General features: G+C 44.1%; 2 protein-coding genes across 2 annotated transcripts; both read left to right on the forward strand.

Moving 5' to 3' along the window:
- On the forward strand, nt 353–4,368 carry LOC8083241. Its single transcript, XM_002460313.2, has 2 exons — nt 353–1,390; nt 3,986–4,368. The coding sequence occupies exons 1-2, from the start codon at nt 416–418 to the stop codon at nt 4,052–4,054; spliced, it is 1,044 nt and encodes a 347-aa protein (XP_002460358.2). The 5' UTR covers nt 353–415; the 3' UTR covers nt 4,055–4,368.
- LOC8083242 (leucine-rich repeat extensin-like protein 3) lies at nt 10,198–12,133 on the forward strand. The gene has a single exon (XM_002460314.2). The coding sequence runs from the start codon at nt 10,301–10,303 to the stop codon at nt 11,657–11,659; it is 1,359 nt and encodes a 452-aa protein (XP_002460359.1). The 5' UTR covers nt 10,198–10,300; the 3' UTR covers nt 11,660–12,133.

The following is a 12,133-nucleotide window of genomic DNA, read 5'->3' on the forward strand; positions in this document are numbered from 1 at the left end:
TGATCCCAATGGATCGTAAGGATGTCATAGCCAAAATGCAGCTCCCTAGAGGTATCAATCGGACTGGGAACGGTCTTTCTTGTGTTTTGAACACCTTCTATCTTCTTAATACAATGATACACAATGATCTTGCGTATTCAAGAAAAAAATAATAAAATATGTGCACTTCATTGGTATTGTACATTTTTAGCTAATACTACTATACATTTTTAAAACTTCTATCTTCTTAGTGCATTTTTTTGTGTACAGGCTTAGTTAAAGAAAGAATATGACTTAGAATGGAGGGAATACTGTACTTTTTAGCGAAGGCAGTTATAGACAGCAGCAGCACGGATGGAAACTGTGGAAGTCTATTGTCAGGTGACACTCATATGATCCATCGTACAACAAGCCAAAGCAAAGCAGAAGCAGGCAAATGATTGTGGGTATCTGTGTACCAAGCAAGTCCCAAACAGTCAATGAACAGCCAAACAACGACCATCCAACTTCTTTCGTTTCCCCGTCTCGTCGACGTGGTATATGTCTGTCTATATATCCCCACAAGAGGCCCCTTTGCTTCAAAGAAAAGTTACAAGACTGTGCTGCGCAGCACCAGCGCCAGCACCAACTCATCGATCGATCTCCCTCTCCAATGCCGTCTTTCATCGACGGCCCCACTTTCCGGTCGCTGCTCCGGCCGTCCACCAATGGGCGCCGGACGACGACAAAGATCTCCGACAGCGGCGGAGGCGGCGGCGGCGGAGGCAGCAGCAGCGGCGGCGGGATCTTCAAGATATTCAAGCTCATGCCCATGCTCTCGTCCGGCTGCAAGATGGTGGCGCTGCTCGGCAAGCACAACAGCCGTGCGCTGCTGGCGGACCACGCCACGACGGTGACGCTGTTCGGCCACCGCCGCGGCCGCGTGAGCCTGGCGATCCACGAGGACACCCGCGCGCCGCCGCTGTTCCTCATCGAGCTGCCCATGCTGACGAGCGCGCTGCACCGGGAGATCTCGTCGGGGACCGTCAAGCTGGCGCTCGAGAGCGACACCCGCAGCGCCCGGCGCCGGCTCGTGGAGGAGTACGTCTGGGCCGTCTACTGCAACGGACGCAAGGCCGGGTACGCCATCCGGAGGAAGGATGCCTCCGACGACGAGCGCCACGTGCTGCGCCTGCTGCGCGGCGTGTCCATGGGCGCCGGCGTGCTCCCGGCGGCCCCCGAGAAGGAAGGCGGCGTGCCCGCGGGGCCTGACGGCGAGCTCACGTACGTGCGCGCCCGCGTCGAGCGCGTCGTCGGTTCCAAGGACTCGGAGGCCTTCTACATGATCAACCCCGAGGAGGGTGGAAACGGCGGCGACAATAATAATGGTGCCGGAGGAGGCGGCGGCGCGCCGGAGCTGAGCATTTTCCTAGTAAGGATGAAATGAGTAAACCATCATGCTATTATTGCTACAGCATACATCTATATATAAGTATAATAATAGGGTACTACGTATATTATTATTTTCACTTTGTGAATCTGAACATGCATATATATACACACATTCCTGTTGCACAGATGTGTTGTATGAAACTGTCAATAGATCGAGGGTGTGTAGAGTTTGTAATCTAACTGATGTATATCTCCATGTTAGATAATCGATTTTGTGGGATCAAATCCGGGGTGCAAATAAATTGTTATTATAGCGTAGTAATAAGAACATTATAAATTTTACCATTTCCATTCTTTCTCTTTCTTTTTTTCAAAATATGAATGAATTACTCACAGGCATAGTTGTGCGTGATTTTTTTGCTCTATAATTGTGATGACAACAAAAGTGTTAGGGTGTGTCTTGTCATGGATGCCTGTTCTTTAGTCTAAAAAGTCACGACTAAAAGTATTATTTATTAATTTATTATGAGAGAAAAATACCGAACAGAACCATGTACATTACGTACTAGTATAGTACCATAATAGTTCTCTTTTAACTGATGATGCATGTGGAATCTGGTAGCTAGGCGCAGTGGTCATAAATTTGGAATACCTAATCAGCTAGCTCTTTCCTTCACCTTTTTAAGTTTGGCAGAAAGGCTAGGCAGCCTTTAATTTGGCAAACAATTTCGTACGAATAAAACTAGGGCCTTGTTTAGTTGCGAAAAGTGAAAAGTTTTCGGTACTGTAGCACTTTCGTTTGTTTGTGACAAATATTATCCAATCATGGACTAACTAGGATCAAAAGATTCGTTTCGTGATTTCCAACTAAACTGTGTAATTAGTTTTTATTTTCGTCTATATTTAATGTTTCATGTATGTGATACAAGATTCGATGTGACGGGGAATCTTGAAAACTTTTTGGTTTTCAGGGTGAACTAAACAAGGCCTAGTAGTATTTAGGGCACTCATAATGCAAGACTCTATCATAGAGTTCAAGACAATTAATTACATATTATTTATGGTATTTTACTGATGGGGGAGTATATTTATTGAAGAAAGAGGTAAAAAAATAAGACTCCAAGTCTTATTTAGACTCTAAATCCACATTGTTCGAGATAATAAATAACTTTAGACTCTATGATAGAGTCTGCATTGTGAGTGTCCTTAGTATATATATGAAAGGAAGTGATGCTTTATTGGATACACTGTTACCTTCTATCTACAAAGAAAAAAGAATGCTCAATAAGCTTCATGTGCTCTTGAGAAAAGAATATTAAGGGTCTGTTTAGTTCCCATGAAATGTAAAATGCAAAAATTTCATGATTATGTTTAGTTCTATCTAAAATGTAGAATTTATTGTCATTATTATTATGGTCTCTTGAGGCTCTTTTAGGCTTTTTTTGGCCACTTGAGAACAAAATCCAAAATAGAAAATGGCAACTATTTTACAAAAATTTGTACATAGTGTTTAGTTCTATTATGTAAAATGATAAACTAAAATCTAGAATTTTTTGGATGAAACGAGAATTAAACACCCCTGTATAGATATCTTTTACCCGTGTAACGATCTTGTCACACAATGGTTTCTCTTGGAGTATTTCGTAGGGGAAAAACAGTGCTTCCTGCTGAAACTCCCTTCCCTTCTTAGTTTTTATAGATAAGTACTAGCAAGATGTCCCGAGCTATGCCCTACCCTAAATCAATGTCTTCACTTCTTTTGTTGCTAAAATTCTCTTCCCTTTCTTAGTTTCCACGGTGAGAATTTTGCATGCCACATCATCTCTTTTATTGGTTGGTTAACAGTTAACCTTGAAATAAATTAAACATGGTCCCAAGCTTAGTACAAATGCTCATGTCCTCTTTATGGAATTGTCGACTTACCTGTTCATTAATTACCGAATACCAAAGAGATTATCATTAACTTTACAAATTACGCCTTCTCGGCGACTACGTGAACAGTTCTTGCCATTTAAACTTTTTCAATATTTATTTTTCATACTCGCATATTGATCTTTTTATCTTTATCTACTATTTTTTTATCAAAAAATAATTTGACTTGCAACTTTGAATCTCCTTTTATTCCAAGACGAAGATTATTATACAATATAAAGAAGTTGCTTTAAATAATCTCATGAATAGTTAATACTACATAAAAGCGATGAGAACTGTCGTAAGCTAAATTTCAGCGAAACGAAGGTAGGGACCGGGGACAGTCCTCGTTAGAACAGAGCTGTCGTGTGAAAAACTTCTGAACTACTGAAACGGATAGGTCTACTTTGGAGTACAATATCCCAATTAACCTCTATTATTATCGTCCTTACTTTTCCATGAACTCTTGCTCAAAATGTCCAGTCCATCGACAATCAGAGAGAGAGAGAGAGAGAGAGAGAGAGAGAGATCTGCTTAAAAACTGCAAAACAAAAATCTCCGACACTTGTGAAGACTTCACTGTGAACGATCAAACGAACTTTCGCGATCTACTGTATGTCCACTGCTAGGAATTAAGTGTGAATGCGTGATGATGTCTGACGGTCTTCTTCAGCAGGTAGCCATCATCCTTTTACAGTTATATATTTGTATTTTCTTTTGCAAGAAAATGGTGCCTATCATCCTAGAAGATGGCAGAATTCATATGAGCAGTGATGGAAGAGCTGTCGATTAGCTGCGGCATCAACACAGCATGGCGGATGCACGCCCCTTGGGCAGGATCTGGTCCTCGAAAATTAAGTTGATTCGTATTCAGTGGGGCTGCTTCGTCTTCCGATCAAGATGGGCAACCAATACATAGGGTTTAGTGTAGTGTAGTCCATATGGGCCACAATGATCTGTCCGCATTGATACAATAATTTCTATGAATTAATGCTTTGATTCTTTTTTCTTTCTGCTATAAATTTTGTTAGACCTCCACTCCCTTTTCTTTCGAAAAAGAGAAGACTTTTACTCGTATATCATTATAAAAGATGGTATTAGCCTACAGGTCACTGGAAAGTTGACACTGGCCTTAACCTATTTGTCGCATATGCTATTTTGTCTTCATTCTGTTTAGTTTTGACTGTTTTTAAGCCCTGACATGTGGGACCAAGCAGTTAAATTATCCAAAATATCCTTCTCTAATCTCTATCATATCTCTCTCTGACTCACCTTGGGCATACGGTATTACCAAACCGACCGGTTTGGCACTTCGATTCCTCGAAAAATAGGTACCAATCGACTCCTTTCAAAAATGGGTACCGAGAAAATTTAGTTTCGATATTTTTGGTTTGACGATATTTACCTAAAAATACGAACTGATCACATGGACATGCAATATCAAGTTCAATTGCTAATTGGACATGATTTCATAGAGAATAATACAAATACATACATATAAAAGTCCACAAAGTCCACAGGACTATAAAAATATAGTACCACAAATACATAATATAATAGACTAAAACAATGTTATCAATAATATAACTACACTCAAACTCAATGTATTTCGGTAAATTCAGTTCCTCAAGGTAAGTACCGAATTTACCTTGGTAAATTTGATTCCTGGAAATTAGGAACCGAATAGGGTAAAAAAAATCGGTTTCGATGTTTTCGGTTTGGTTCTCGCATGGAGCCCCACACGGACACGAGTGGGGCTATAGCCATGGCCCCGATGAGTCCCACCGTGTCCTCGAACTGCCCAACCCCACAGAGCATGTCGACCACGCAGCAGTAGTTTTCCCTATGCCCGGGCTCGACGCCGTAGCGGGGCCGCATCTCCCTAAGAAGCTGCAGCCCTTCCTCGACGTTCTCGGAGTGCACGCATGAAAACAATGCCTAGAGCACAACATCACCGCCACCACAACCACTCGCTCCGTTGCCACGCCACAACTGTCGTGGGCACTGTCAATGTGGTGGGCGCCACCGCCGCATGGGACTCCTCGCCAGAGTCGTAGGATGAGGTGGCGGATGAGGACACGTTCTTGGATGTCGGATGTAGCCGAGGTCGTAGCCATCGCTAGCGGTTGCGGGAGGCGCTCTGCGACCTCATCAGGGACGAGGACCAGCACGTATTTCCCTACATCATCTACCTGCTTGAAGTTGGTGGTGGCGTCGGGACTGCGCAGCTAGATGGCTGCCAAGTTGTACTCCTTGGAAGCCACACCCGCACCCACCGCCACGGGTCACAAATCTCCGTCGAAGGACGGCGTCGAACTTTCTCTTTTGCCTAGGGAGAACTAGCTTAGGCTCGAGGACGCCACGACCCTCTAGGTCGGTGCCTCCTCCTTCACCACCTTCTCCAGGCGAATCTCCTGCACGTCCACCGCCCTCTTGCTTGTTGCTTCCCACCCCTTGGCGGGCGCCGCCGACAGCACCACCTTCACCGCCTCGGAGATGACCTCGACGTGCTCTGTCTGCCTTACCCATCGTGAAACATCTCTCCCTCCATGGGCCACATCACACTCAGCTCGCATTTGACTTCGCCACCAAACTTGCCCCTCGGCTGACCCTACAGTTCTAGCCCTCGTCGTCGCAAATCATCCTCGCCACCCTAGACATGATAGAGGCGGAGGCGCCTATGTTCTTCGGCTCTTTCAGCGAGCCGAGGGCATTTGAGACCTTTTCCGACGTAGTTTGACACTGTTAGATACTTAAATGGAAAAATAGAAGGAGTCGTGTGGAGCAAAAGAGATAAGACCAGTGGTACCAGTGCTGTTGCTGCTCTTCTTCATCAACTTTTTTGTTTCATAGGATTAGGTAGGGTGCAAGGGTGATAGGTTGTTGAGCATCCTAGCTCCCCTCTTCTCTCTATCCTCTACTCTTTTTCCTCTTCTTCTTCTTCTTCTTTTTATTCTTCAGTTTTAACCCCACTTGGACCTCCTGAATGGTTCTTGCTACTTTTTTATGAGTTCAATAAAATACTGTAGGGGTGCTAACCCCTCTAGTTTCTTAAAAAAAGACCAGTGGTACCAGGGTAAGTTTGAACTTTTTAATGGCATATAGGTGAGGACCATCTTTTATAATGACATATGAGAAGAAGCCTCAAAAGAAGGGTCAACTTACAACGAGACGAATTATGGATAAAAAAGGGGGCTTAGAGTTTAGAAAAGGGTGTTATTCAGCAAACAAAATGAGCTGTAAGCACTCATTTGGTCCATCATGTGGCTCAAGTGCAAAGCAGAGCTCGGTAGGCACTCATTTGGCCCATCATGTGGCCCAAATACACTGTTGTTGTACGGGTGAAGCCCAAGAAGACAAAAGCAAGAGTTGATTAACTCAAAAGATATTTTTGTCTATATACTAAGTTGGGGAGAATTTTTATTTTTTAATCTTTTTTATACCATATTTTAATAATAATTACTTCTATTTTTTGGCAGATATGACTTGATCGTGCCAGGGTCGCTACCGCAACCGAATAACATTGTCATGCCATATTCATTGGCACGACAACACTAGATAATGTTTCCAACGTCGAAAATGTGATCACGCCATTTCCGCTGGCATGACAGTAATGACAATATTGTTCTCTCGCGTCACCGAAAGTGTTGTGAGAAGATAAAATCTTTAAAAAAATTATAACTCTTTCATACGACATTGAATGAAGAAGAAATTTATATGAAAATTGTAGCTCTTGATAAGACATCAACTTTCTAGTTTTGTGTTTCTTAATTTGAAGATGTTAAGATGCTCAAAAAATTATACCGTGTATTGTTGCTTATCACCTTAGAAAATAATACCTGTTTAGTTTATATGTTGTCAGATAAAGATACTTTTTACATGAAAGTTATAGTTCTCAATGAGATCTATAACTTTATAGTTTTTATTATTTACATTTAATATCATTAAGATGCATGAAAAAATAATATAAAATTTTAGCAGTACAATAATCATGTACTAGCATTTGTCGTATTAGAAAAAATAATACCATTTTGTATGGTGTCAAATGAAGGTACATTTTATATCAAAGTTATAGCCCTTATTGAGATCTACAAGTTTATAGTTTTGAGTTTTCTTATCTGAGGTCGTTAACATACCTAAAAACAAACATAAAGCTTTAATTGTATATTAATCATGTCGCAAAGCTTATCTTTTAAAAAAATCATATATTTCTTATTTGATGTCACATAAAAAATACTTTTAAAATAAAAATTATAGGTCTCACTAAGAGCTTCAACTTTGATATTAAAAGTACCTTGAAATGATAAAAGATGATATTATTTTTCTAATAGGATAAGTGTCAGTATGCGATTATTATGCTATTGAAATTTTATATTATTTTTTGAGCATCTTAACGACTTCAAATGTGAAAACTCAAAACTACAAAGTTATAGACCTCGTTGAGAGCTACAACTCTGATATAAAAATATTTTAATTTGACACTGTACAAAATTGTAAATCTCATCAAGAGTTATAATTTTATATAAATTTCATCTTTATCTAACGTCGTATCAAAGAGTTATAATTTTTCAAATGTTGGTCTTATCATGTCACTTCTAATGGCCCGACATAACAAATATTATCACGCCAACAGAAGTGGTGTGACAACGTTTCCACGCCAGAAACACCGTCTAACGTGGCGGATGTTGCATATTGGCGTGACAATGTTATTTGATCATGCCAAAAGGGTCAGATCCACCAAATTTGAAAAGCGATTATTATTGAAATATTAAATAAAAAACATTAAAATAGAAAAGTCCCCGCTGGCAGATTATTACTATTGCAAGATGTTTTACCTTTTCTGAATATATATTTTTACTATATATTTCGATATACACTATATTTAAATATATAAGCTATGTATCCAGTGGTAGGATAAATGATTAGGGAGGAGACTGAGTATATGGCGTGTTCCTTTTCATGCCATATTTTCAACAGAAAGTGCATATTACGTAGCATTGAAAACATAAAGTGACCAAATTAGTAACTAACTAAAAATAATACACCATCTATAGTGTAAAATCTTGTCAAAGGTCAGTTAAGTCCCTACAAAATATGGTGTAATCACTTCGCCTCACAGCTAACGCATTTCATCAAACACCTGAAAGGTTGAAACGGTGTGGCAGATTTAGCTGGCACCTAGCACCACCAGCAATCCAACAATGGTCATGTGCTCTTTCCGTGAAGTGCCAGCATGTTATGCTCCAGTTATCCAAAACAAGAATTAGCTGACACAATTACCTAAGCATGCAACTATCAGAAACCAGGTTGCATAGTTTCTGAACGTTGAATCTCCCTTTGTGTCAACGTCCACCATGGGGTCACCAAATCTCCATCAGTCACCATTCCGACATCGATGGCACCTAACCTCCTACTCTTGTCATCAGTGATGATTGACGGACGGTCTATCTCCTCGGTGAGCACGTGGATCTTCCCTCTCTTGCGACTGCTATAGTCGTTTCCCTTGCCTCATGCTAGCATTGATGGAGCTCCTCCTCCTTCTCATCCTAGGGATGAAAATCTTCATCCAATGAGTCCTCCCATGAATCGTCGATGGATATGGGCTGAAAGGGCAAGCGCGAGGTGCGTCGTACCTCGGCTAGATGTTGTTATCATTCGGCAATATCGGCAGATTTCATGGTTGATGCTCATCATGCTATGGGTGATAGGGACTCTGGCTGGGCTCTAGTCCATTCAGCCCTTAGTCGCTTGACTTCCCTGGTCGTGCACGCCCCCTAAATAATGATGACTTCCATAAGGTGGAGGGCAGATGCTATTAGAGTCATTGTGAGCAGGGTCACTCTTTCCATCATATCCTATTGGGACTCGCTAGCAAATGTTTCTACTACCTCACGGAAGATCACGTGAAGGCCAACTTATGGCTGTCCCAAGCTGTCTTCATCGCAAAGGTACTGATCACCAGGTTTGCTTTTGTCTACGTGCGAGGCTACTTTTCCGGGCGCCGCCATGGTGTTGCTCAGCTAGAAGGGTTGTGCCTGCCACGAACATTTTTGCCCCTGGTCTCGTTTATGTTATGATCTCTTCATGAGGTTGCAACGAGCGATACTGGTTGAGAGCAAAAGGGTCCTCTTCGTCGCCTCTTGTGGTTGCGGCACAGCTGAAGCTGAAGCCACCACTAAAGCGAAAAAGAGCAAAGTGTAGGATTGTCTTGGTGCCGCGCCTTGTTTTCTTCTGCCCTAATGTCAGAGATCAACGAGGAATCGCACTGGCTCACTCATCGCTGCCCACACACTGCTCGTGCCCAAGATTGATCTCATGCTTCGCCACCACCCATCTCCTTACGGTTGTCAAAATTGAAAGCGAGTAGATGCTTGGTCGGGATGCAATCAACTATCATGCAAGGGAGGCAGTAGTACATGAGTACGTGATAGTGGGCACCGACGAGAATATAGAGTCAGAGGCACCTCTATTCTTTCTTTCCCTGCAAAAAATATAAAAGCAATGGCGGCGGAATCGGTAAGAACAACGTTGTCGGTGCCCGCATCCCTCCCTACGGTGGCAAAGGGGGCAAATGAGATGGAGGAGCGAACAAGGACGAGAGGCGAGAGCAAGACTAAGACAGAGAGCGGTAATGCGTAATGGGGAGCTAGGGTACGAGTGGTGGCACGCAGTGGGGAGCCATAGTGGTGGCGGCGCAGAGAAGGGTGGAGTCGTGAGGAGAGTAAGGCAAGCACCTAGACAATATGGTTTATTAACAAGCTTTTTTCTCTCATAAATTATAGAAAAAAATTAATAGCTGCAATATTTAGTGGCAAAAAGATATTTTATATAATGATACTGAACAAATTTTAAAGTTAATATACATCAATAAATACCACATATGAATGGTGTCCTTTATACAAATTTGCTAGTTTTAAACATGTCTTGAATTACCCTAGGTTGCTGTAAACTTGCGAGCATTGCTAGGTCCACTGAGCTGTTTCCACCGATCTACGAGTATCCCCCCAGAAACCCCAGTCCACCTTCCTCTACCCAACTAATGGATCCGTCCGCCGCCGGCGCCGGCGCCTCGCGGCGGAAGGGGGAGCAGTGGTTGAGCGTGGCTGAGAAGCTCCTGGTGGCGCGCGACCTTGAAGGGTGCAAGCAGTTCGCATCGCAGGCCCTGGCCGCCGATCCCCACACCCCGGGCGCCGACGACCTCCACGCCGCCGCCTCCTCCCTCCTGGCAGCCCAGCGGCGCCGCCTCCCCAACGGTCAGCCTGATCCCTACGGTGTCCTTGATCTGGATCCCGCAAACCCCGCATCACGCCGGCTGGATGCCATCCACTCACAATACCGCCGCCTCTCTTTCCTCCTCAATCGCTCCCACCCCGACCGACCCTGCTCGGTCGCCCTCGCCGAAGCCGCCCGCCTCGTCGCTGATGCCTGGGCTTTCCTCTCTGATCCCGTTCGCAAATCCGCCCTCGACGCGGACCTCGATGCCGCCGCAGCAGCTCGCGCGTACCACTCTCCTCTAAATCTACCGCAGCCGCACTCGCAGTCACCTCTGCCTGCACGGCTAACTCCGCCGGTGGCTGCTCCCTCTCAACGCCAAACCCCGCTGCCTGCTGCTCCCTCCCAGCGGTCGACTCCGCCGCTGGTTTCTCCCCCTCCGCGGGCAACATCACCGCCGGTTGGTTCCACTGCACGGCAAACTCAGCGGCCGGTTGCCCTCCAAATACGGTCAACACCGCCGCCGGCTGCCTCTGCTCCACGGTCTACTCCACCACCACCGGTTCCTCCTCAAACACGGTCAACACCGCCGCCGGTTGCTCCCGCTCCACGGCCTACTCCGCCACCACCTGTTGTTCCCCAAACACGGTCAAGTACGCCGCAGCCGACTACTCCCCAAACGCCTGTGGCTGCAACTGTCCCAGCAGTGAAGTCTGGTGCGGCACCTTCATCAACATTCTGGACAGTGTGCTCGGCCTGCTGCCACATTCACCAGTTCGACGGCCAATATGAGATGCGCAAGTTGCTGTGCCCTAGCTGCCGCCAGCCATTTGTGGCCAAGGCAATGGCTGAGCCACCGCCTATTGTGCCAGGCACCGACATGTATTACTGCACCTGGGGGTTCTTCCCCGTTGGGTTCCCTGGGTGTCCTGGCTTTGAAAAAATGGTCAATGCACAGCCATCAGGACAAGATCACTTGAATGTGCCATGGCTTGGAAGCACAGGTGGTGTGAAAGGTAATGCTCAGAATGGAATGCCACCAGTTAGTGCCCCAGTAGTAGAGGTACCAGATGAGATTCCGATAGAGGTGCCGGCAGTGACACCGCCAGCAAAGCCGATGCGAGTGAAGGTGGGTGCGAAGAAGCGTGGTCGCCCCAAGGGTAGCAAGAACAAGAAGAAATTATGAATGCTAATGATGAGCATTATGGTTATCATCATCATAGATCAGATGGATTAACTGAGATATGCATTCAATCATACTGCCATTGTAGTCAACTGAAGCACTCGTCTGCAGGTTGAATTCTCACTTGCTGTTGGCAGGATCTCTAATGTGGAGCAAGCAATTTTATTGTTGAAAGACTTCTTTTTCAGTGGAAGAATTCTTTCTTTTCCAGATTATGATGTTAATCTATGGTTTGTCCCCACTGCTTTACTTGCCATTATGCTTTAGCTGTAGCTATTGTATTTGCATATTTGTCTAATCTCACTGCTGCCCTGAAGACTGTTGTATTGATCTAAAATGATAAGGTGTCTAGATACTGTTTATTGTACATTTGAGTTTGGTGCTATTGTAAGATCTGCTCTGTGTAGGAATGCTGCAGTAAATGGAATGGTTTAAAGCTCTATCTTTTAATGTGAATTCTGCTTATGCTTTTCAGTA

This window comes from Sorghum bicolor, chromosome 2 (genome assembly GCF_000003195.3).
Source record: "Sorghum bicolor cultivar BTx623 chromosome 2, Sorghum_bicolor_NCBIv3, whole genome shotgun sequence".
Classification (NCBI taxonomy): domain Eukaryota; kingdom Viridiplantae; phylum Streptophyta; class Magnoliopsida; order Poales; family Poaceae; genus Sorghum; species Sorghum bicolor.